The sequence below is a fragment of the Oxyura jamaicensis genome, chromosome 2, assembly GCF_011077185.1.
Source record: "Oxyura jamaicensis isolate SHBP4307 breed ruddy duck chromosome 2, BPBGC_Ojam_1.0, whole genome shotgun sequence".
In the NCBI taxonomy this organism is placed as follows: domain Eukaryota; kingdom Metazoa; phylum Chordata; class Aves; order Anseriformes; family Anatidae; genus Oxyura; species Oxyura jamaicensis.
Genome location: NC_048894.1, coordinates 69,661,729 through 69,688,636, shown reverse-complemented (window position 1 = coordinate 69,688,636; position 26,908 = coordinate 69,661,729). Strand labels below are relative to the sequence as shown.

The following is a 26,908-nucleotide window of genomic DNA, read 5'->3' as shown; positions in this document are numbered from 1 at the left end:
TAAAAAAAAAAAAAAAAAAAAAAAGAAAGAAAAAAAAGACAATTTTATGACCATCACATATAGTTTTTCTTTTGACGCCGAGTTGGCTTAGTCCACACTTTGAACGTTTTCTTACTCATATTATTTCTTCCCATTTTTGTGTCCTTGCAAGTCTTTGTAAAAGAAACAACAGCAGGATCACTTCCTGAAGTCTATTGGCCCAGGATGAAAACCACCATGCTAGCAAGTATTATGATGGCTGTAAATCCAGGGAATAGAGAACTGTCTTTCATGAAGATGCTCAAAAATCAGCTTCAGAGATAACTCAGCCTAACTTATCCTGAGTCACCTTCCAGATCTCTCTCTGGCTGGCCTTACCACCTTCCTTGATTGAATGATTTATAAGCAAAAAATAAATAATTAAAATTCCCCTTTCTCTGGTCTCAACAATGGGTTCAGTTGTTCCCTACTGTATGGAGTTATGGTCCCTCCCTTTTCACAATCTTTGATTTTCTTCCAATTAATGCCTTTTTTTTTTTCTTTTTTTTTTTTTTTCTTTTTGAAATCACCTAAAGTCAGGATATGTGACATCAAGGGAACAAACAGAGTTCTGAAGAATAGTTACCAGTTTTTCTTTGTGTTATTGTCTATCTTTTCTGGTGTACACTGGCAAGACTATTGCTGTTCCTGAACCTGACTTCGATGACCCCTGTCCTTTACCAGGAGCCTAGTAATGTGGATTGTAAGAGAGAATGAGACCTACTGTAACTGAGTCAGGCAATGATAAAAAATCTCAAAATTGGTTATGCAGAAGAAATGAGGATGAGGACAGTCACTGATGTGTTTTAATTATTTGATGTTCTCATATGTTCCTTAGTTTTTATTTTCAAGGAACAGAGACAGAAGCCCAGAGTCCAAGCTCTCTCCTTGCTGATTACAGTGATGGGTGTTTATGGCCAAGTAAATTGGAGGGGAATAGATTTTCTGATCTCTGTTGGGACAGGTACTTGCCAAACTTAATTCAGTTACATCCCAGACACAGTAACTTTTAAATCCAGGCTTTAACTCCATCACCACAGATTTCTGTCACACCCCAGCCCCAAGCTGGTAAGCTTGCTGGGGGGCTGAATATCTCTGGACTCTGCTCAGTTGGACTCCGTGAGCCCAGCAGCCTTGTCATTGATGACTTTCCCTAAGGAAGCTCACTAGGGTGAGATTTGTCTCAAAGCGCTGATCCTAATGGAAGAGAAAACTGCTCTACTTGTGTTATGACTGTCTGGATACATAAAATCTATGAATGAGTAAATAAAAGATAAGAACCAGACAACAAGGTCCTTCAGAAGTTAGTTATTTCAATGGCCCACTGCTTCAGCCACTGTTATCGAACCCAGAGCAGAATGGGATACTCCAAAGCTGCCCTGCAGACAAAACATGCTGCATGCATGCTGCCACAGAAGTTCAGGGCTGAAAGAAGGGATCCCACCACCAGAATGATGTCCACAGATATCCCATGTCTTGGCCAGGATTTCTGCCTTCTGCCCTTTCAGCTCTGTGACAATCTCTCCTGCTTTTTGTGGGCACTGCAGCATGCCTGAGGTTTCTGCCCTACATTTGGTACAGCCAAGCAAGGTGAGGGAGCCTCAGCCAGGGCTGGGGGAAGGGTCCAAAGAGCATCACAAGTTCCAGCTTGCCCTAATCCTCCTCCCTGCCAGCTCTTTAAACACTGCTCAGAAAGCAGTTACTCTTTCTTCACTGGCTTTCTGTTGTACATCTCCTGAAAGAGTCCCAACAGTTCACAAATCTTCATGACTGAGTTTTCCCATGACACAGAGTGGTGAGAAGTCAAGAGTTACCTCTAAACTTGGGATGCTCAGTTAACAGTGGATTTTTGAGAGGAGTTAGATTTCCTGTTGCACTTTATGGATTCAGCGTGTGACCCTCATTAACTTCCCGAAAGCAATGAGTACACTGCCTCTGCAAACAGGAACCCTGTGCCTGCAATCAATCACCCAGAACTGCAGACAACTAATCAGTCATCCCAGCTGGAGCCATCAGCCCTCCACCAGAGGAGGACGGTGGCAAAGAGCACATGCAGCCTAAACAGTCATTACCCTCACCTTGTTCTTCTGCTAATCCCTTCCCTTACCCACCATATTTTCTTCCACCCCTGCAGGAGATGAGATGGGAACCCTGCAGGCAGGGGCTGCACTCACTTCACCATTCTCCTGCCTGCCCCACCACATCGTCCACCCATCCTGGCCTATTTCTGGAAGGACTATTTCTGGGGGAAAAAAGTGTGTGACTGACATGCACAAAAGCCATGACAGTGCTGCAAAGTGTCTGCCAAGATCAGTCATGCACTCCAGTTTCTGAGTACTTGAATTTGTGATCTGCTAATATCTCTCACGTAGACCCAGCAAAATTAGAGGAAGGTGAGTATATAGGGAGGGCAAATTTCCCAGACCCTCTTCACATGCTTGGACCTGCCAGCTCAGAAGTACAAGCCATGCACAAAACAGACAGAACCAGGGGGAACACAGCTGCTAAAATCTTGGAAAGATTGCAGTTTTAGCCTGTGTCTGAATGGGCAGCATGTGGCCCAGTAGCACTATTATTTTAGCCTATGGTTTGTTTCTCAGTGCCCTTTTTCTTAGTGCCCCCTAGCTCATTCTTTCTGCAAATCCTATTAAATGTTACTTTTCATAATTGCATAGGATCTAGCTCAAGATCTGTTCAAGTAGCACCCTATTTGACAAATCAATCCACTGGGTAAATTGTGCAGTAGCATCCTGGTCAGTAGGTACAAACCTGGCTCTCAGCAGTTTCTCTGATGCAGTAGTGAAGCCAGAACAGAAGCAGAAATTGTGCAACCTGTTACAGGACTTCTCAAACACAGGTCTGCTTAGAATCATGAAAAGCAGTGAAAGGAAAACCAAGTAAAATTATTGTTGTTATGGAAAAACATTTACATAGACAAAAGGAAAATACACCCCACTTTCTTTTGAATCCAGATTGGCCTACTAAGATCTGTTGCTGTAGGTACTGCTGAATGTGCTCCTCATTAATTGTGCGATGCTGCTCTTGCTCTAAAAGCCAGAGCTGCCTCTCTTGGTGGTTTCTGCTTGGAGGCTGGGTAATATCCATTCTGTGTTCAATAGAGAAGATGTGATAAAGCAGATTCACACTGCTCTAACAAGCTGAAGTACTCAAGCTATCAGTAATGGCACTTGGCCAAAAGCTTGCAGCTGATCTGCTTGAAAGCACAGTGAGCACATTCCATGGCTTTTGCTACTCTGCTGTAATGTCACTGTTACAATCTTCTGCAATACAGTGGAAGAAACCTGAAATACAATGAAACCGCATTTACCTTAAGATAAATAATTCCCACACAGTTTACTTGATCAGAGAAAATCTTTAAAGATTTACATTTAATTTTGGTGGGCCAGAAGTTGCATCCTCTGTAGTAGGTGAAATTGGACTTGTGCATCCACTCCAAATGTTGCACTGCTGGTGACTTGAATTTCTGATCTGGGATTTCCCAAAGCATTGCGTACTTCTGGCTGCAAAGAACTACAGTGGCACCTCCCAGGAGAGGAAAATAACTCTTCAGTGGAGTCTGGGCATCTCCAGCAACTGCTGAGCCATTGGAGCCAATCCCCACACAGACGTCCAGAAATAGGAATCCAATAAATTCCTGATATCAGAACTGCTGTCCTGGCAGCTGCCTAATACCTCTCTTTAGAGGGGAATTCCAGCTCTGACCAAGGAGAAGAACAACATTGCCAGGGTGGATTGCTTCCTAGGTATTTCCAGAAGACTTGGGGGAAAAACTGAATTTCTTCTCAACTCCAGTCCAAACCCATTATGTCATCTGTATAAAGCACTTATGGCAGCCTTTTGAAGAAAGGAAGGGATGAATGGGGCAGAAGGAAATAGATGTGTTTGCTGTGTAAGAAGGTGTGTGAGCCTTCAAGTCCCTTTTGTGATTCAGGGAGAGAGATACCAATGTTTGGTATGTCACTGGTGGCATAAAGGAACCAAAGTTCACTTGGTGACAGATTATGGACATCAGAAATAAAACTGCATAACCAATTTGTCTGCTGACCTTTGTGTTGTTTTTCATACAATCTATGCTGATCCTCTCCCCATTTTTGTCCCTGGTTGTATTATTTTTTCTCTGGCAATCAGTGACTAATACTTAAAAATCACGTTGTATGGATTATCAGCATTCTGTGCCCTATAGGATGTAACACCCAACCTACTGAACATGAAAAGAACAGAAACAAACATCCCTAGCTGGAAGGGACTCACAAGGATCATCAAATTCAACTCCTGGGTCCACATAGGACCACCCAAAAACCAAACTATGTGTCTGAGAGCATTGTCCAAATGCTTCTGGAACTCCATCAGGCTTGGTGCTGTGACCACTGCCCTGGGCAGCCTGTCCCAGTGACCGACCACCCTCTGGGTGCAGAACTTTTCCCTAACCCCCAGCCTGACCCTCTCCTGTCCCAGCTCCATGCTGTTCCCTTGGGTCCTGTCGCTGTCCCCAGGGAGCAGAGCTCAGCGCCTGCCCCTCCTCTCCCCTTGTGAGGAAGCTGTAGACTGAAAGCAAGACACAACAACTGGCCTACAATGCAAGCTATTTTCCTGGGCCTTTAAAAAATGAGTTGTCGTGAAGTGGTCTAGTTGGTCCTCTATGCTGGCAGAAATTGTTTACTGACAAAAAGGCAGTGAGAAGGATTTCCTTCTTCTATAAAGCATTGAGGTCATGCTTCTCTAAGAAGAGTTGCAAAATATTGTAAAGGGTGTGAGGAACCAGAGGTGCACCAGCCCCCAGGACACTTTCCAGCATGCACAGCCTACTGAACTTCAGGAAAAACACAGCCCAGGGTGCATGATACTGGAGTAGCCTCAGGGCTGCACTGAGGAGACGAATTAAGGAAGGAAGGTGTGGGAAACGTGTTAGAGAGAGAAGAAGCTGGTTTCATTTTGTTTGTACCAGTAAGTTGTCAAAGTACTGCAAAGATGAAAGCAGTGTCTTTACCTTGTCCATTAGTTCATTGGGTTTGCAGAGGTCAGACTAATTAAAGGCTGAACAAACTAAATGCTCTGTCCTAGTAAAAAAAAAAAAAAAAAAAAAAAAAAAAATCCCCAAATAACTATGTCTTACAATAGCATCCTGTTACACAACTTCACTAGAAAGACAGCAGTAAGACACTGCATATTTATTTTATTTCCTTATATCCCTGACCCCCACAGTGTGAAGTCTGTTTTCTTTTTTTTTTTTTTTTTTTTCCTCCTTTTTCCACTTAAATGATGGCTTTTCTCATTTGCCTAACCTCACACTTTCAGATGTGACCACAGTTGGATGCAAGTTAATTTGCAGCTTGATGATGACACTTCCCTAGTGCTAAGTGTCTTGAACACAAGGGCAATTTTTTTTTTTTTTCCTTGGACATCGGTAAGTTTGATGAGGCCAACAGAGCTTTGGGAGCAGCGTTTATTAGTTAAAAGCTCTTCCAGAGCTAGCTGATTGGAGCACATTGTTTTATAATGCAAAAACTGTGGCTACCTTACTTAACCAGCTGAAAGGCAGAAAATAATTCACTAGCATGTTGCACTGGGGTTTATAATGACCCTGTGCAAAGCTCACCTTAGTATATGAAAATGTCTTTCTATAAACTAAACTGTTTATGCAGCAGAGGCTGTGAAACATCTTTATAGTAGTAACTAAATAAGCTCAAGTTGTTTGCTATATAAGGGACAACAAACCCAACAAACTTAGAAGTTTACCTTGCTGTTTGCTTAAAGTACCACTATGGCTGCCAATGGGATTTGGAGCCAGCTTGCATTACTGTTTATGTACATTGTATCTGGTTAAAAAGAGGCAAATTCCCAAAAGATCCATCTTGGTGCAATCACAATCATGGCTACAGCTAGATTCATGTAAAGATGCCTTCAAAGCCTAAACTGGACTAGAGCATGCTGCACTAGAACAGCATGAGGTTTTCCTGCTGATTAGAAACTGGACTTGTGGGAGAGCAGAGACATTTTTCCTTAAAGCTGTGCTGTTAAGAGTTCACACCATGGCTTCTGAACATGTGTTTTGACTGTTGTTCACAGTGTATGGTCTATTTGTGCCTCCTATGGAGTGAGCAGTAGTGGTATGAGTACCTCTGTAGCAGTACGCTTACACAGGGAAATACCAAAGGCTTCAAGACACAGACTGAATTGTCTGTACAGATCTTGGCCATGCAGCTACCACAGATGCTGATCTCCTGGCCACCTCTCACACCTTCTGACCAGGAACATGTGTTTGAAGTAACAGTGTACAGTGCTGTGCTCTGCATCAAAATTGTCTTGCAGCATAGATTTTTTCAGCTCAGTTTTGTCTGAAGAGATGACTGAAGAGTGCACCAAAACTCTGCAAATGCTGATAGCCATTCAGATGTGTCCAATAAGAACTCTCTGAAGTGCAGTATACCTATCAGGTTCTCAACATGAGCTGATTCACTCTACAGATCTGCTTCTCTTAATCTTATTAATGCAAATGTAGCCTAAGCATACTAAAATTGAGTTACACTTCCCCCTAGTTACCCCTCACTCCATGAGGTCTTGACTGTTCAGTTGTCAGAAGTTCACAGAGCATTTTACTATTATTCTGCAGGCTACTTCCAAACAGAGGAATTCTGTAAGGAGAAAAAAGCAACCCGAAGGACACCACACAGTCCTTGTGATATTGAAATGTACTTACTTTGAAGAAAAGCAAAATACAGATAAAGTTAAGAGCATCTCAGAACCCTATGTATCTACACAGTGATGAAAAGTCAGATGTTTTTCAAGTATTAATGGCCTGTTTCTTACCAGTATGTTGTCCTAGAAAGCTGACCCATGGTCTTTTCAAGGCAGTCACATTGGTGGTTGTGTGACATAGTCGTGAGAAACAAAGTTGTGTTTTTGCAGTAGAGAATTACTTTTCTTTATTCCAAGGTAGTTGTGTAGTCATAATAAGGAGAAATGCTAAGTAGATAAGTGGACAGTAGAAGGCCTCACTGTTCCAAAATAAGGTAGAAGCTTGAGGAAAAGAGTATGAACAGTGTGAGAACAGTAAAACAAAGATCACAAGTTCTCAAAACATAAGAAAGGAGAAATTAAAGGGTTGAAAAAAAGAAAAATTGTACATATATGGTATAGAGGAGCGTTGAATAGCTTGTGAACCTGTAGTACTCAGCCAATGGGGAAACAGGGGAGATGATCAGGCGTTGGGTAATAGGGAATAAAATGTTATGATTAGTTTACTAAAATGCGCTCCTGATTGACAGGATGCCCACCATTGCAATTGTGAATTAAATAGCTTCACAGAAGATCCTGTCTGAAGAAAACTATTTGAGATTTTTCTCACATAGTGGGGTATTACATGAAACAATGCAGCAAAAGAGTAAAATGTGTTCAACTTTGAGCTTTTAACCAGAGCAAGTTTTAAATCCATTTGTTTCAGCTGCAGTTGAGTCCAGGTTTAATCTAATGAACTAGGATCCCCACAGACCCACCTTCTACCTGCACAGGTAGGCTACTCACAGGTAGGCTACTACTACTACTCATTAGTAGTGTCCTTTCAAAATACAGATGCTTAAAACAGATTAATTAATTTTAAATGGTACTTAAAATTGCATGATACTGGGAGAAGTTCAGAGGATAGAAAAAAAGAACAATCACAGGTGTGAAACATTTTCCATGCACAAAGTGACTAAACAAAAAAATACTTGGGATATGAATGAAACACAGTATACAGGCCTATGAAATTACAGGCAGCATGTCAGAGAGGGAAGTTCTCCCTGACTCTTCCATTACCAGAGCTACACAGTGGAAAAAGAGGTTAGTAAGAGAATGAGTTTCAAAGCAAATATGAGATGGTTCTTCTTATCTGTTACTAGCATATCTGGGGAACAATTTGCCCAAGCATGTGGTATGTGGTAAAAGCTAACTTAGCTACAAAAGCTTACAAAAGAGAAAGACACCAAAGACACTAAATACAGAGAAAACAACACATTTGTGCCCAATAAAGGGACTACCACAACATAAGCAAAACACCTGCATCTGCAATGTCACTTGCTACTGGTGCAGGTTTCTCTAGACCAGACATTTCTTACTTCTCGTGTTTAGGGGTGTCATGGTCCACTTGGGTCTCTCAAATTTACTGGAAAATAATCTTTATTTTATGAGCTTATTGGGAAAGAAAACAAACATCAAACAAGGGCTCGGTCTCCTTTGTATGGACTAGTCTAACGTATTCGTTCAATCAGCACCTAATTCTTGAGGCTTCTAAATCATAAGCTCTGTAATTCACGTAACTCATGCACCTATGGGAAAAATAGTTTTCTAGTTGAGAGCAAGAGTGCTCATTCTTCCCCCTTCTCCCCTAACCACAGTGCAGGTATGCCCTGTATCCCACCAGGAAGCACAAAAACCTCATCAGTCCAGCTGCTGTTGAATCTGCTTCAGAAGATTTTTGAGTTAGCTGACATATTAACACCTTCCAGTTTGGAAGCTGGTCTATACCATTTCTGTAATTTAGTGAATTCTGAAGAAACCACCAGACAATTAATATGCAAGGCTCATGGCTGCAGGAGACAGCAAGCGGCAGTTGATAGCAGCTGCATAATAACCTTTAGACCTTCCTGTCCATCATGCCTTGCCTACATATTGCTTTGGCCTCGACCTAGTGGCACTGCTCCCAGGATACATCAGCTGTGTGTTAGCCAAAACCAGAGCAGGAGTTGTGTGAACAGTCACAGGGGATCACTTTTATTCCCTGACCAGTACTGGGGAGGCCAGATAAACAAAACCACATTTGGGCTGGGCTGCAGATGACTTAGGGAAACTGCCAAGCTCAGCCTGGATTTTCTCCTAGCACACACAGCTGGTTTGAAACTACTGATTGCTTTGGAGTCCCCAGTTTTCCAGTCCCCAAGCCACCCTTCTAAGTTTCCTTTCCCCATGAGATTTGCCAGATTTCCAGACAAAACTTGCTTCCAAGCCTAGCTGTGGACCTCAGTGTGGGCTTGCAGACTTACCTGCAGAGAGGATGAATCCATGTGCTGCTAGCCTCTGGCCAGCTCCAGCGACTGGTGGGAGGTTTGCTTTCTGATACCTCTGCCGCTCTCAGTCACTCTGACTCACTGCTCTTTCAGTACCCTGGGATGAATCCCATCAAGCCTCATAGACTTATATGGAGGCCCCATAGACTTATATGTATCCAGCTGGATCAGCAGATCCCACACAAGTTCGAGGTTGACTGTGCGTTTATCGTTGCCACAGCCATGGTCCTCCAACTCAGTGCTCTGGGGCTCCCAGAGCCCATCATCGGTGTTATAGACAGGCAAAGAAGGCATTAAATGTCTCTGCTTTGTTTACATTCATGTTTGTGAAGTGACCATCCTCATCAAGTAAAGGACCAACGTATTCTCTGGTCCTCGGTCCTCCTTTTGCTGTTAACATATTTGAAAAAGCCTTTTATATTGTTATTGTCCTCCACAGTACTGGCCATCTTCAACTCTAACTGAGCTTTGTCCACATTAATTTTCTCCCTACAATTGCAAACAGCATCTCTGTAGTCCTCCCACCTTGCTTGACCTCACTTCCAGCAGCCATATGCTTCCTTTTTCCACCTAAGCTCTAGATCCTTGTTCAGCCAAGCTGACCTATCAGAGCGCTCACTGCATCTCCAGATTTTAGTCAGGCACCAGCCCATGTACAGGGGATGAGTAGTTGAAAACCAAAAGGCTATCCTCCTTTTGTCCTTAGGTTTTAGTAAGCAGCTCTGTTCCAAGAGAGCTGGCCATCAATGCCAAGAACTGTTGACATCACTGGCCTCCTTCACAGTCATCACTGAACTTCTCTTTGCTCCCACATAACCCTCTGTAAACTACCTTAAAATATGTCCACTCTCCCAGTGAACTTTATTCAGTTTAATGACTGTTAGTAAAATACCTTAAAATATTTAGCTGAGAAGAGCACACTTTAGAAGTGGGATGCAGGTAAGGTTTCATTAGGAGCACATCAGCCTCTTTAATGGGCTCTGACATGTTAAAGTAATTTCCATGGGAAACTGGGGATTCTCTTTGCTGGCACAGTGTTGTGCTCTTGAAATCATCAGCTCCTCCAATTCATTTGCAAAGGCAAATAGTCAAACCGAGCCTGTACATTTATGTATTTATTTATATTTAAATAAAGCTAGGGCTTTCTCCCTAGCACCAAAAAGGCACCTTTAACAGCATGGCTCAGAAGGAAATTTTTCAACTTACTCTTACACTTAAGATGCAGCAAACAGTGTCTATAGTTCTATGGCATAGAAAAAGTGACTGATTAAAACACAGAACACATGATCCAAGTGCAATCAGATATGCTTTATTTTAAATTCCTATTACATTGTAGTAATAAAAAGTCCAGAATGGAAAGCAGGTTTATAGGCAAGAGCAAAAAATAGATAATTTTATTAGGTGATGTAGACTCTGGTAGACCTACTTAATTACTTAACAGAGATTGTCACTGTGCATTTACAACATACTGTTCAGTCCCTCATGCCCCAGAGGACTTCTGTAGGAGGCTTTGACATTGCAGAGTATATAAAAGTGGTCCCATAAGCTGCACACAATACAGGTGTAACCATGCTTGAAGCAAAAGCCCCAAAAGGTCTGGTGTTGCTGGATCCAGGGTTACTCACTGAGCATGTGGGGTATGAATCTTTGCTTTGCTCCACATACTTTATCAGAAGAGCAGCCGGCACTTCTCTTCCCCTGGGCTTACTTATTTTTAACAACTGGTCACTGGTTTTGTAGAAAGCAATGTGTGGCAAGAAGGGGAGCAGAAGGCATGTCATCTCTCCTGCTCTCTCGCTAATGAGACCATAAAATGACATGGCCACGCACAGCACAATATAGCCACAGTTTTTAACGAGCACAAGGTTCCTTTTAACTTCTTTGGAAGCTCAGTTATCTCAATCATGCTGTTAGTATGGGATATGATCTTACACACTTTGGCCAGCAGAGAGTCACCACACCTGGGTACGCGACTGTGGCTTGCACATATTTGCCTCATTTGAAAAAATATCCTGAGAATGATTTTGGGAGAGATAAGAACTGACCACACACACTCCTGCTCCCCTAGCACAAGGGGGTTCATGGCTAAGGATAGAATGGCACCCTACATGGGAGACTAATGCAAAACATAGATCCAGGACATCCTCTGGGCCAGAAGGGCCTCAGGAAAGGAGCAAAGCCATAGCAGGTGCCATTGCATCTCACAGAGGAATATGCTCCAAGCAAGGCAGGAAGCTGACCCAGCTTGCAGAGTTTCTGATTCTCAGGATGCATGTTTATTCCTGTAAACTGAGCTTCTGTCCCGAAATCTTCCTGGGGTTTTCCATGTAACAGGTCCTGATTATGCAGTGGTCATGATTCCAGGGATTGGCCATGGTTTAATCTAGGCTCATCCTCAGGTGGTAGTTCCAGTGCAGAATGTTTGTTAGGCTTGCAGGGTTGGAAAGTTGCCCCTCAGTCCCCTTCGCTCCTCTCTCCTTTACCCATGTACAAGCTGGTGGGGCTTGGACTGCTCTGGGGCAGGGGACCCCCTCAACACACACACAGAAAATGGGGTTATGAGGTTTAGGAGAGAAGAAAAGGCAGAAAAAGATGGAGAACAGAACCATATGCAAGAGATGTGACCAGGAAATGCAAGTTTGGTGGGAAAAAATCTGAGCAGGGACATGAAAAACTACATATTTTCAGCAATCAAAGGAAAGGAATAGCAAATTAACAGCACACAGGATGGGCAAAGGGCATGAAACAAAGTGAGTATTGTATGGGTGCAAGCATGCATGAAAGAGCAAGAGAAAAAGCATAGTGAAGCAGCAAGTGGGAACAGGAAGCTGGAAATACTCTAGAGATATCAAACCCTGAGAGATGATTCCAGCAAAGCATTCTGTCCATGAACTGGAAAATTATAACACTGTAGGATAAAGCAGTCCTGTTATCTAGAAATACCTGTTTTTATTGCAGTCTGAATGATCTACCATAAGGTTGTGTAATTCACTCTAAGAATTTATAACACTGGGTTCTTCCTTTTTTCTTTTCACTGAAATATCAGGCCTTAATTAAAACTAAAGTTCAGACTACTTTGGTGAATGAAGCCTTTCAGATTCCCTTGCAGCACTAATGTAAAAGACCATAAATACAAGTGAGCTACAGCAATAATATGGCCTAGAATTGCCTTTGATTACGTGTATCTAATTTTGAATCATTCACCATTCAGATCATTTTTTATTCTCTCTTCCCAGTGTTGTTGGTTACTTTTCCATATCAAATTTTGTGCAACACAAAAGACAACCAAAATAACAAAAAGCAGATTTCTACCTCTGTCTCTATTTTCCTCCTCTAATGTGATATTTTGAAATATAATGAGAGCTAAATGAAAGGATGAAGACAGCACCTTGGTTCATGGTTTCTGAATCTGGATGCTCAGCTCACCATACACATGCCTCAAAGCATCACAATTCAGGCTTGCAATCAGCTTTCGTAACCCTGGCCGTTTTGGGATACATTTTACTTCCCAGATCAAGGTAGAGTTCGCTGGGATTTGCCTGTAGGTAAAAAGGAAAGTAACAATACTGTCATCAGTCAGCCAATGCTCTCAACCTGACCCAGAACTGGAGAAACTGAAGTTGGACAGTATTACACTTTATTATTTTTTTTTTTTTTCAAATATTTCACTCATTCTCATAAATGTCCTATAAATTATTCCCTCCATTTTCCATTCTGCTCAGTGCTTACTCTGTCAAAGCCCTTTCTAGCCTTTCCTCCAGGCTGATTTTAAATTTCCAAAATGAATCAGGGTTCCTCTGCCTCCTGACACTTCCTCTCATGATCACTTTCAGAATGATCTTCTTTATAGACAACATACATTTTCTCTACTTTAAAATTCAATTTTACCTGTATATTACAGACCACAGCCTGCTGGTGATTCCTTAAATGGTTAAATAAGTCCTCACTATGAAGTAGCTAGGGCATCCCCATTGTGCAAGTTTGGCTCAGTGTTGATGAGCCCCTCTGCCATAGTCACCACATCAGGGGATCTCCTAACTAGCTATTTCAGATGATTTCTTCTTGACCATACAAATAGGTCAAAGTGTTCTTGGGAGTTCTGCTGTTAGCAGTTACTCTTTTATATTATGTATGACTACTGATAAATCATAGTATAAATCAACTGTATTCTGTACTGCTCTTGATTTTCAGTTCTCACTACAATTAAGATGCACTGAGAGCCTTGAATATTGGTATCTGTTTTCTCAGAGCTTTTACTACCTTGTGTGCAAGATTTTGAAGGCTGATATTGATTTATTATGTTTGGGGGATGTCAGGATACAGCTGCTCTAAGGGAACCAAAGGAAGAGGTAGTATAGTGGGGAGCTGTTTATAAAAATGAATGTTCTTTTCCTCAACTTTAAGAGGATTATGAATTGAGCCATTGTTTTTATCTCACATGGGTATGGTACTCTGTAAATGGCTAAATAAAGTGAGAGTAAAGTAAGCCTAAACTTTAGTCACAGTTGCAAATCCTCATCTTGTAGGATTTGGCTATTAGATATCATGTCCTATGCCAGGATCAGAACAGAAAGGACTGCCCAGACTTAGCACAAGTTGCCACAAGATAAGGAGACCTATTAACTCTAAATGAGCAAACCTGGGGTCCTCCCACCTGTATATTTGTTTCAGTGCATGTCTGTCCCTGCTAAAATGAGAGGCATTCTAACTCCTCAGAGGTTAGCATGGGTATTTCCACATGGCACTACATGGCATTTTGCATATACAGTCATAGGTACCCTGGGGCATGTACCCAGTTTTAGAAAAGAAAAAGCAGAGGAAGCTCACATTTTTAGCATGAGCATGTGCAGACTGCTTCCAACAAGTGCCTCCCCTCTTTTTATCTCTGTTCTTAATGAGATATATTCTGTTCCCCTCAGCTAGCCTGCTTTATCAGATGCCCACTAAAATGATAGCATGATAAAGCAATGACTTCAATTGCTGCACAAGGTTAAATACCATTTTTAATTTAGAATTTACGGGAATGATTTGCAAGGGATGATCTGTGCAGAAAGTGATGAAGGTATTATACAGTTTTCCCATGCACTTCAGTCTACCTTCCTGAGCACCTGGGGGCCAGATTCTCTAAGGCTGAAGGTTTCTAGACCACATCTTCTCAGTGCCCCTGTGGGAGCAGTGCTATTGCCTCTGACTTACTGTGCTATTATCTCTGCAGATATATATATATATACATATATATATATGTATCTGCAGGAAGACAACAGCTGTGCTAGGAAACAAATCCTACCTTTCCCATTTCTCTACTGTCCTACTTATAAAACAACTTGCTTCTCTCTACACATACTAATACTAGCTGAGTTCTGATATGTAGAAACACTCAAAGTGACTTACAATCTATTGTGAATGCTTGCTTGGCTAAAATCCTTTTAATGATATCCATCACTGCCTGGTTAATTCTCATCTGTCATGTAAAGACTATGCCCCATGTAGAGACTGCTGCTGCCACAGGCTTTTCTGTAAGTTGTGTTCTTCATCTGTCTCCAGCTGATAGCTAAATATCACTATATATACAGTCCTTGTAAATAGTCAAGGCAGAAGCCCCCAATCCACTTAATTCCCAGAATAAAGTTGTATCAGCTGGATCACACATCCTTATTTTGCGTAGTCATCCATATGATATAGAAGAGCTACTTTAAAAATACAGTGAAGTCAAGAGTCTCATACCCACAAACAATTGCAAAAGGTACATCCCATATATGACAGTCCCTGACAGATGCAGAAGTAGAAGGGAAAAGCCTAGAATAGGTTTAATTCTCTTTGCAAGTGTAGCAAAGCCACCCTAATCTGATTTTCCTGGGAGAGAATTCGGTGATGAATGGTTCTGTGTAATATGCTGAGCCATCACACACCGGAGCCATTTATCACTCTGAATGCATGGAGGCAAATGTGATTATTATTTAAATAAACTACAACTGCCCCCTGTTCTGTCCTCTGTGTGTATAACCTGCAGCCTTCATTCATCTCAGAGAAGTTAAATCACAGATTTTAAAATGACTTAGCTGATCCATTTCCATTTTAAATGATGCCAAGGGCACTACTGCAAAGGGGAAAACATGGTGACTTGAGGGAAAATGACGTCTGTTCCATGAGTCATGTTTCTCCCTAACTCCTGTGCCTTTGATACACCTGACAGTTCCTGCATCCTTGAAGGTGAGAACCGCCCACTGCATCTTTTGAAACAAGAAGGATGCAGAACAAGAGGGGAGGCTGGCACATCTGGGCAACAATGAGGACTACTGCTGCAACTTGTGTAACTCAGGTGGACCGTGCTGAGTCATGTTCAGCAGCATCTGTGACATACCACGTGCACAAAGCAAGCGCAGTATGATGTCCTTCCACAGTCATTTTTCTGTCCAGCTCCACTCTGGAGGCTGGTTTTGATCTCTTTATTCCTGGCCCAGGTGCCATCAGGCTCAGACCTCCCCTACTGGCTGCAGATAATACTGACAAATTATGCAGCTGCTGAAGCACAGGCAATTTTTCAAACTCCTTTTGCACACACCTGGGGACCATCAGCCCAGGTAATGATAGATAGCATCACTTCGGCTGTCATAGAATAAACAATGGCTACAAAATTTTCCAACGATCCCAGTTATACATCCTGGAACTGGCTAATGCCAAGCTTATAACACTGAACTTAAATGGAAAGAGGGTACAGAGAACTACTTGTTCATCATAGGAGTACCCCTTTGTCAGCATGAAGTGCAACTGTGTATAATGAAGGCAGCTGAAAGACGTTCCTTTTCCTCAGGCTTGGGGAAAAGTGTTTGCAGAGCTGCTACAGCTATCCCAGCAAACTCCTCTCTATCCAACACACATTTTGTGTCTTGACATAAGCTTGAAAAGATCATCTGAGGTACCTGAACATCTTTTATAATCATGATTAACACGAGTGAAGAAAAGCCCTATTTGAAAAGTAGCACTGGACTTGATTTACACATACTGAGTGAGTGGTAGTAAACGCTTCATGTGTAGGATAAATCTGTCTTTCTTTCTGTGTTAGCAGCTCATAGGTGCTATTGTCAAGCACTAAAAATTATGTAATACAGTGAAAAAGTAAACTCTGTCTGCATTAGCAGCTACCCACAACCACGACACTGCTCTCCAAAACTGGTACTGAACAGATGAAATGTTATCACTGCCCTCCATTGCACAAGGGAGAACTTGACCCCTTCTGACTGTTGAGACCTATGGCTCCCCTTTGTATTGAATTTTAAAGTAAGGAGAGTGTCTGCATTACTCAGCACTGCATTAGTTAAGTGTCTCTTGTAACCTGTCTCCTATGAGCAAGAAGGTGATGAACTCCCAGCCAGTTGTGCTTGCTTCCCTACCTGAACTCCTTTTTAATTGTCTTCAGCACTCCGGGTCCCTCAAGGCGAAGAGTGACATCCTCCAGGGTTTGTTTCAGTGGATTGGTGAACTCCACAATCACAGACATTTCTTTATCAGCTACCATCTCACCTTGAGTCTGCACAAAAAGGGAAGGATAAAGCTCCACAAGCTGATAATAATAAAATGCCCCATGGTGAAATAAGTAGGGTTAAATACACAGTACCTGCAAGGAAAAAAAGGAGGGGGAATGAAGCATGTAGCAAAACACCATGAGGCAGAGAAAGTCTAGTTAGAAGAAAATTGGATGGGCCCATAGGCTCTACCACTACAGATGTTCCTACCCATTGCAATTTCCCTGCAAGGCACGTGACAGGTCAAGGGGCAAGCTCTTGTTTCCAGAGGAAAAACACAAATCTGCTTGCAGAGTCCTGGAGCTGAGGGTTCAACTGAGGGAGAGGCTGGCTGAGCAGGGCCTCTCTCCCTTATTCTTACCCCTCCCCAGGCCCTTTGCCAGCCCTAAAGTGCATGGCTCAGGCAGGGGTTTTCATCTTATGGCTGGCAGATCCCAGCTGCTCCACGAAAGACTTTAAAGGGCCTTGAGAAAGGTAGCTAAGGTAAAGAAGTATCTTTGCAATCAAATTAAAGCACTATCCTGGGTTCTGCAGCTCTCCTGCAAATATTTACAGAGTCTCACAGTTGCAAAAAGTTGGAAAGGCTCTGGTCCAAGGGATCGCTCCATGACAAAAAACAATATATTGACCGGAGCAACAGATGAGACACTCACAACTAAGCTCTCAGTAACTTTTAGCCATGTGAATTTCAAACAGAACTGGTATATTCAGAAGTTCTAGCCCTTTAGGGGCCTTATATCCTCCTGATTTCAATTGCCCATTTAGATATGTGAAGATCACTGATACATGGGATGGATTCAAAATCATCCTGAATTCCCACATATGCAACTGAGAGCATGACCTGTATTTGCCGAGCTTATTTTTGTAACCTAATGTCAAGCTAAGCTATAATAAGGTGTAATTTCCTCAACTGCTAACTCTGACAATCTCTTCAGACCACCAGAGAAAGATCAAAGCTGTATCTGAAGACATGAGAGGAAATACGCTTTTCATTCTTCTCCCTTGCTTTCACATTAAGAACTCCAATCTGACAAACATGCCCAATGAAGAAATCTGACAAGAAACCTAGGAAGATAGTTTCCTCAGATTTCTTTAAAAAGCAGTAAAGCAAAGTTTCCTATACAAATACATAAGTATACATACATGCACACACAAGCATGCTTAAAAAAATCCATCTATTAAAATTTCAGATTATATTTACACAGCATAAGCAGAGAAGAAACAGTTTTACTAGAAGACATGGTTATTGCATATACTAAGCATTCTTTCTTCATAAAAGCAGGGAGGATAAACTGTTCTGAAGCTGAAACTGGGGATCCTGTATAAGATGTTCTGTTTACATAATTAATTGAAAGAACTCTCTACTTTTAACATTTGGTTATTGAAGATGGGTATTGAAGATAGCCTTTATCTATCTTGTTTACCTCCTTCCTGGAATGCTCAGTTAAATGAAAACTTGTATTGAAAATACCAATAACCTGATCAGATCATTTCTGCAGACCAAGAAACAGCATTTTTTTTTTTCAAACTTCACTGTAGTTTTGACCTACATTCTTTAAAAAGCTTTTTTTCTGCTGAAGGCTGCTGTTTCATATTACTATATATCTTATTATATGGAAACATGAACACTGGTTCAAATAAAGATATGGGAGACAAAAGCTGTACAAGCTTAGATTCTGTTCAAGGTCTTGAGTTTTAGGGAGCTGCATTCATGTTTATATAAAGTTTCTCAAACAGGTGTTCTGATATTATTTTTTGTTAGTATCAGGAAAAACCCTGATCCAAATGACACCATTCAAAGCAGATGAAGGCTCAGCACTTTTGAAAATGAGGCATTTTATTTGGATGCCCAGTTACAAACTGAGAACTCAGCCTGACTTTTTGCAGTCTTTGCCATACAACACAGGGTCCTTGTCCTATCAGAATTACCACACTTCTATAATTTCAGAGGTACCATGCCACTAACTGCAGAAATACTTGAAATTCCACTGACAGTGCATTTACAGAGTAGCAGAAAGGAATATCCTGAAAGTATCATCCCATACATATGTTATGCATCCAAGTTTGGAGGAAACTTCCACAAAACCTTCACAAGCCTTAGCAGTACTGTCCTTCATTTTTTTCAGCAAGAGGTCTTTGTGCTGCATTGCTTTAAATAGAACAGACTTTTGAAGTTGTCAAAGACTTGAGTGACTTGACTGAGTAATCTCTCTTTCACGCTTTGAGTTCCTCCAGCTGTCTCAGATCTTTTCCCTTCCTTCCTTCACTGAGGTTACTTTAGCTATCTATTATAGGTGACACTGTCAGCCTTGGTCTTTAATGTAGGCTACTCAGGCTAACATATATATACGCCCTCATACACTCCAGCTGGTAACTGAAAGTCTAACGTGCACACACACGGAAGCCAACCAACAGCCCATGCACAGCATGGTGGCCAGTCCCCTCCACCACAGCCATGAGATACCTTGATCTGCAGGGAAGGAATTTCCAGGACCGTTGCCTTCTGGGCGGCCAGGATCTTCCCTGTTTCATTGATCCGTGCTGTCACAAAGAAATGAAAGGAGGCTTGGTCCAGCAGGTCACTGAGGTACTCGCTTGATGTGATGATAACATCGAAAGCACTAGCTAGAGGAGAAAAAGAAAAGAAAAAATGCATCTGAAGCAATCTAATGGCTAATTGCTCCTCCTCTCATGGCAGTTACATGAGTATCTCAGAGAAAGGTTGTCCAGCACCAAAGAAGGACTTTTCTTCTCTTGCCCAAACTACCTTCATTTCTTTACCTCACCATTCCCTCTCTTGTTTTGTTCTCTTTGCAATTAGGCTGCTCCCCGAGGCAGTGGCTGGGTTGTGTACAGCCTCTGCCCATTGCCTGCCACCGCAGGCCCAGGCCACTTTGGAAGGTTCCCAGGCACTACCATAAAATAAGTGAGAAGCAACACTGGCAATAATTAGCTGCTGGACACAAAGGTCTAAACCAGTTTTTGAGTGCTGCCCTTGTACATTTTTGTTTTTTCATTTTATTCCTGTACTTTCTCTGTCTCTCTTCCCTGCAGAGAGGTGCCACCAGGAATATCACCAGAGCAGCCATTTAGGGATGTGTGGACTACCTGGGAGACTACCTAGCTCTCCAGGATGTCTGGACCTTTGTCCTACACTGGGCTTGCCTGCAACATTTAGCAGGCAGGGCCTTCTGTCACCAGCACGCCCTCCAGAGAGCTCTCATGTGCTCCCTGACAATAATTATTGGAAGGAACAAGTCCCCCTGGGCTAGATGGTTGAGATGCAGGGAATCATTAATTTTAACCATATTGAACTGCAATTCCCAGGCCAAGAATGGTGTGAGAATGTGATGCAAAGAAGCAGATCTGCTAACTAAGTGACCAGGCAGAATATATAGATCTGGAGCTCTTGCCTCTATAAACAATCATTATAACCCTAGTAAACATATCAAGATCTCTCATCTATTAACTATGATTATTACTGTTATCTGTTATTTGTATTGTATTTGTGACATACACTGTACACACTGAGATAATTGAACTCAGTTGGGTAAATCACATTCACCCCTTTTCACTCTTGATCCACTCACATTAAAAACAGTTCCTTGATTTGGTTTCAAAGCTATTCCCTAGGTAACTACCTGACCTGGATTTACCAGGCCAGCCTTAAATTTGCTTGATGTACTCCCTCTCCCTCCCTATCACTCTGTATCTCTTTTAAAAGAATTTCCCATAATGCCACAAATCATAAATTATAAATGAGGCAAGGTATTTTTCATCCGTGTAAATAAATAAATAACTTAGTTACAATCTAAGTGGAATTTACCTTACAGTGGAAGGAAAGAAATTTTTCTGTTTAAATTTAATCATTGCAGGGAAAAAAAAAAAAAAAATAGATTTCAATTTCTCTAGCACTCGCTGTGTTGGTAAGTTGCCAGTACCACTCATTGCACCTGGGAAAGCCAGGGGAGACACAACACCAAGCTGCCTTACAGCCTCTCAAAAACCAGAGAAAACTAAATATAACTGAATAGATATGAGAGCACCTTTGAAGGCACTGGAAAGTTTAAGCTATTCAAATCCTCAAAGATATTTTCAACCCACACAGTTTCTTTAATCATTATTCTGAAAATTGTGCATTCACTTCCTGTTTGAAAACTTAGTTTGCTTCATTCTTTCAGTAGCACAGTCTGGAAGAATGCCTTTGACACTTCTTTATTATATTGTAATAGTTTGATACCTCCAGATTCATTTACCCTTAGTGCCATGAATGAAGCCTACAAATTCTGCTTGAGTGCCTCAGGAGGTATCCTACCACAACACCTCTGACAGACTGTTCTCACACAGCTGCAAATGATCACGCTGCCTCCCTTCACACTGCCCATCTACTCTGACATGATTCCTGCCTGCATGCTCCTTTCCAAGGCAAATGCAAAAGAATACATGTTCGAGTTTTATGTACCACCTTCAGAGACAACTTGTGAGGGATTTTTCTGTCCTGTTGCTGGACAAAGTGCTGTGCAAGTTGATGACTGTAGTTCAGCTATGTGTTAATTTTCACTTTGAAAGATGGTGGAAAGACGGTTTAATACCTTAAAACGTCACATTGGCCAGAGACAGTGATGGGGACACACTTCTCTATACATACAAAATAAAAATAAAAACAAAAGTAATGTCCTAGTCTCTCAGGTGCATCTCTCTGGTCTGTGTTCACTCACTATCGGTCAATTTAGAGTATACAGCACAGATTCAATAAGCTTTTCAGAAACCATTTACTTAGAAAAAATTAATTATGAGATTCAGTGATGCTTAAAATATCACCTATTCATTTCACTTCTTGCACAGAGGAGACAGATGAACCTCAACACACTACAGAAGTTGTATTTTAGGTGATAATAGCTTACAGAGACCTTTAGTGCAAGAGCACTTTAGTGTAAGTCCCAGAACCAAGCACAAAGCAGACACAGAAGGTGTAGTAGGTATTTATACATCTTCTACAGTATGGCTGAATTCTCCCCACATATAAATGGTACAGATTTTAGACTAAGCAGTTAAAATTGATCTTTTTACTGTGTTTAATCATGTCTCCAAAAGTTTTGCAGTATTTCAAAACAAATATTTAATAACTGATGCATGTCAATATCAAACCCCACACTGTTTTCATAAGTTGTGGTGGAACTACTCAATGCAACATAAAGACAGCCCATTTCCAAACTACTTGCAAGTGAGTTGGAGGAGTTATAAAGAACTTGACAGCAAGCAGCAGTCAGAGCTTTGAGGTAGACTGGAGGTGGAGTTTTTATTAACCTTCACCTGCAGATCCCTATAAGTGGAGACCTAGCTTATGAAGATTAATCAACTCCAAATCAAAACGTGCAATTTTAGAAAACACTTAAAGTGAGGGAGAAAGCAGAGGGGAAAAGTGGGGAACCATGATTCCTCAGAGGCTTCTCACTGAGATGAAACTGGGCCTCTCTGAGGTGAGAGGACTCACAGAGCCTCCTGAGCTTGGACAGTTAGACAGGACAGGTGAGGAACCTCAGAGGTCAGCAAGAGATGATGTGATCCAGCACCAAATCCAGACCAGGTGGACTACCCTATGGGCTCCTGATGTTCTGCTACTCCTGCTGTGCTCAGCAGAGATTGCTTTTGCCCAGCAGCAGCATCAAGAAGGCAAAATAATTGCTCTTGACTTTTTCAGTAGGGAACTCAAATGGAGGATTCTAAGCCTCTCAGTTAGCTTGCTTAAGGGCATGCTTTTATTAATTTTGCTGAGCTGGAGGCACTGACCCAATAGCACAGGCCTGTCAGAGGAACAAGTGATAGTCAATCACTTGCTGCTGGAGAAGTCAGGGCTCTGACACCAGCCTGCTCCATAGTTCTGGAGAACAGCAGATCCTCAGCACTTACTGTTTTCCAAATGGGGCTGCCATCACTGCCATGAAATAGGTTGGTTACATCCAAAATAAAAAAGCAGAACATCCCTCTTCCCTACTTTAAGCAGTGCAAACTCCTGCCCTAAGCCATGTGAGCCAGGCTGCCAGGAACTGTTTTTACCATGAGAAGAAGGAGGCAAGATCTCCCTTCCACATTCCAGAGGGCACTGGGAAAAGCAAATGCTGCATATGGCAAGAACTCACCTAACTTCAGGTTGCATGTGCAGCTGACAAATACCCCTGATATGATGTATAGTGGCACAATCTAGTTACAGATACACATTTTAAATTGCTGTAAATATACAAATCCTGAATAACCCTGTCCTCCAGAGCCACATGGACACTTGGAAAAACTTAGACATGCAGCTCAGTATAGGAGAGCATTATGCAAGGAGCAACAGCCTGAAGAAAACAGCCTCACCTCTAAATGACCCTGCTATCAGGGCCAGAGCTGGAAGCAGGGCTTCCTGATACCCAATAATGTATCCTACCCCTAGCTACTAGAATTGGTTCTATCCATGGATAGAGAGGCACTGGTGACAGTGACATAGATGAATAAAACTAGCAGATTTGAAAACAACTATGTGTGTCTTACACATAAGGGGTTCCAGTTTCACACTGAAAGAATGCTTCTTGAATTCATTCTTTGTGACTCCTGTATAAAACACTATGTTGCCTGAAAGGTATGTAGTAGCAGTGTAGAAGTTGCGGCTCTTGTTCCTGAACGTTATAGTGACTTTAAAGTCACTGCCAAGGACTGCCTTTTGCACTTGGAAGTCCATCTCAACATCCTTCTGTGGCTGATACATGGCATCTTGGGTACTTTGCTTTTTAACACCATACATAACAGCGGTCTCCAGAGCCAGTCTTTCCTCCTCTGAGCCTAGAAACAAAAGAAAACCAAATTAAGAAGAGAAGCTGGAGTAGTGCATTAGTCCACTCACAAGGATTCATTTCCCACACCTTTTGATGGTTGAAATGAATGGATGAGGACAGTGAATGTTCTTGTGGTAAAGTTAGTACTAGGAGAACTTCACAACTTCCAAGTGAGATGGGTCTTGAAGATTCAAGCTATATCCAAGGAACTGCTTAACTGACAATAATGGAACTAGACAGATTTACTCCATGCAAACATCTGACCTTTTCTGTCTCAAGCCTGAGTAAGAAATGTATAAACAGCTGTACAGAAAGCCTTGAATTGTTTTGTATGCTTCAAGTTACTTCATGATTGCCCTTTGTTTTCACTACAGCTTACTCAGTCTGAAGCATTTCTGACTAGCAAACAAAGTTTGTGCTCTTATCAATGCATCTGCAGTGTTGCTAGGGTGGAGCTAGAAAAAAAAAAAAAAAGAGTTCCAGAGGGCAAGTCAGCAGCTTTCCATGCAGCAACCTCAGTGTCAGGGGTCTGTAAATTTACAGTTACATCTAATTGAGGTAAATCTCTGTTGTTATGGTCCCACCCCATTTCAAGTTACCTTCTTGGAACTTGTACTCCTCAGTAATCTCTACCATTTCATCACTCCCGACTCCTTTGGTCACAATCAACTTCCCAATATGGGTCGTGTCAATTTTTTCTATAATTTGGGCTCCACTTTTTTCCCTTCTTGAGTAAACAACATCACTATTCACCTACAAAATTAAACCAAAAAGGATTGAGATGCATGGAAGTATAGAAAGCAAAACCACCAAAACCATTAAATATCAACCTGAAGTCCCACTAATTATTCACACTTAAATCCCATGTTTAAAATCAGACATATGCTATGATAATGACTAGATGCATTTTAGTATTTACAACTCCAGAACAATAGCCTGTGTAGACCTGAGTAGGCTGCAGAGATACCATTTGGACTTGGGAATCATGATTACATATTCCTTGCATCAAAAAGCTTTATGCCAGCGGGGAACAGTTCATAGATAAAATATCCTTTTCATAGATAAAATATCCTTATTCTCTTCTGTCCAAAACTATATACAATTCAGTTAGAGAGAGACTTACTCTACATCTGTTGCAGTTCTGGGCACACCAGCTCTGGTGGTGCAAGAGGTTAAAACACCAGGCCAGGCTCTCTCACTGCTCATGGAAATACACCCTTCTCAGATCTACCAAATTGCCCATGTGACCACTCCCTGACACACTGCAGCCAAAAGGAATGTGGTGAACAAGGACCTCTTTAAACTCACCACATTTTGACTGAAATAAGCAAGGAAGCCTTAACATAACCAGGTTTTCTGGCAAGCCTGAGAAGGAGGTCACAACTCCCAAGGGATGAAGATGAGTAGCTGTACTGGGTCTGGCTGGGATGTTAACTTTCCCTGCAGCAGCCCATACAGTGCTGCACTCTGCACTTGTAGCTAGAACAGCAGTGGTATCACACCAGTGTTGTGTCTGCTGCTGAGAAGTGCTGGCACAGCATCAGGACTCTCTCTGACCCTCCTAGGGGGTGGGCAAAAAGTGAGAAAGAAACATCAGCAGGGCAGCTGACCTAAACCAACCAAAGGGATATTCCATACCATATGATGTCACACTCAGCAATAAAAGGTGGAAAAAGGAAGAAGAGGGGAGGGGTGGGCTCTCGTTGCAAAAACGTCTGTCCTCCTCCCGAACACCGGCTACGTGTGTTGAGGCCCTGCTTCAAGGACGTGGTCAAGCATCGCTCATTTGTGGGAAGTAGAGAGTAATTTCTTTCCTCTGCACTTCCACATAACCTTTACTTGTTTTGTTTTGTTATTCCCTTTCCCCCTTCCTCTTCCCCTTTCCCTTTTTTTTCCCTTTAGTTGAATTGTTTAATTAATAATAATATTTCCTTAATTATATATATATATATTTTTTTTTTCCCCTCTTTAATTAAATCATCCTTATCTCAACCCGTGAGTTGTTCTTTCCTTTACTTCTTCCCCTCCTTATCTGAGGAGGGGGAGCGAGAGAGCGGTTGTGGTGTTCAACTGCCTAGCACGGTAAAACCACCACAGTAGCTAGAGCTAGTGACTCATTTCCCAGCATATTTGGAATCTTGTAAGGATAGTAGACCACAGCCTGAAATTTGATTGGAACAGCTTTTTCTGCTTACTACATTGGTGAGCAGAGATTAGAGAGATCTCTGTCATTCATTAGAGCCATATCACACCTACTGGCCTGCATGTAAAAATATAACTATGAGATTTGTTTTAAACATGGTGCATATATCTAATAACTTCTCAATCCACAAATTGCAGTGCAGCCCTATCTTCTGTCTCACCTATGGTCCCACTGATACCCCTCAATGAACTAAAAATTTTCAAGTATGTACCTCAGCAAAGACAAAAGGAGCATCAAATTGGAAGCAAACATGACCATGTTTAATGGCTTGAACTGAAGCTGGGCCACACCTGTACATACCTGTGGGGGGAAGAAAGATAAAGTGAAAGTTACTTTTATAATTAAAAAAAAAAGTCAAATATCTTTGTCAAGTTTTCTTTCTCAAAGAAAAAGAATCCTTGGGTTTTGGTGAACCCTTTCAATAGTTTACTGGAATTCCTGACCAAGAAGTGAAAAGCTTCATTTCTGTTGCCAGCCCTCTAAACAACACAGACTTAAGTATGAAACTATATAATGACTTGGTACCTTAGTGACATTGTGAAGCCCACTGTAAGTTTCAAGTACTTGAAATGAAGTTAAAGCTGGTTTTGGTTATAGCAAAATAACCAAAATAAAATTTGGGGAGAGCACAGCCTGCCTTAGCACAGCCTGCTAAGGCAGTTTAACATGGGATGCAGAAACTGTCTGATAGATAATGAAAGAGAACTCATTTGATCAGGCTCCTGTATAAGTTCTCTAAAAATTTGAAAGCCATCTTTCAGCAATGGAACTACATCTCTTCTGTACAAAGCAGGACCCTTCTCATGCAAGATTTAATGCGTGTGTGTCACAAGCAGTGTTATAATAAGGACAGATCTATTTTAGAGCTCAAAACAGTGCAGAAGAAAACACTGAGTGAACCTGAGTGTGGTTATCTGGTTAAAAGTTTGTCACTGGCCACATGCTGGCACTGGGTAAGCTATTGTCACCTCATCATTTGCCACAAAGAACCCAAGTGTTGGAAAGAGTGCTAAGGAGGACTTCAAGCAATATTACCATCGCTGGTTTCTTGCGGTGTCCCATCAACAGCCTGCCAGCCTCCAAAACCAACAGGAAGATCAGGTCTGGTCATCCAAGCTTCATTCCAGCAATGATAGTTCCTTAGAAGAGATGAGACCAGCATATTAAATTCTTTGAAAGAAGCATAAACACCAAAATAAACCTGTGTCTTTATGATCTGCCATTGCTTCAATAGCAACATGTGCCAATCCAGATATGAAAAAGTCTGTTATTTTAAATGAATATATTTTT

At 41.7% G+C, this 26,908-nt stretch overlaps 1 protein-coding gene across 2 annotated transcripts in view; it reads right to left on the bottom strand.

Annotated features, from left to right (window-relative positions):
• Positions 1-10,367: 10,367 nt before the first annotated feature.
• Positions 10,368-26,908, bottom strand: part of F13A1 (coagulation factor XIII A chain) — a 64,529-nt gene continuing 47,988 nt past the window's right edge. For both annotated transcript variants that reach the window (XM_035318799.1, XM_035318798.1), the window contains exons 9-15: positions 26,654-26,757; positions 25,830-25,918; positions 24,015-24,168; positions 23,135-23,422; positions 19,068-19,228; positions 16,472-16,608; positions 10,368-12,619 (exon numbers count right to left, since the gene is read on the bottom strand). In XM_035318799.1, the coding sequence (XP_035174690.1) occupies positions 12,475-12,619; positions 16,472-16,608; positions 19,068-19,228; positions 23,135-23,422; positions 24,015-24,168; positions 25,830-25,918; positions 26,654-26,757 (1,078 nt within the window). In that variant the 3' untranslated portion in view covers positions 10,368-12,474. The remainder of the gene's footprint in view (positions 12,620-16,471; positions 16,609-19,067; positions 19,229-23,134; positions 23,423-24,014; positions 24,169-25,829; positions 25,919-26,653; positions 26,758-26,908) is intronic.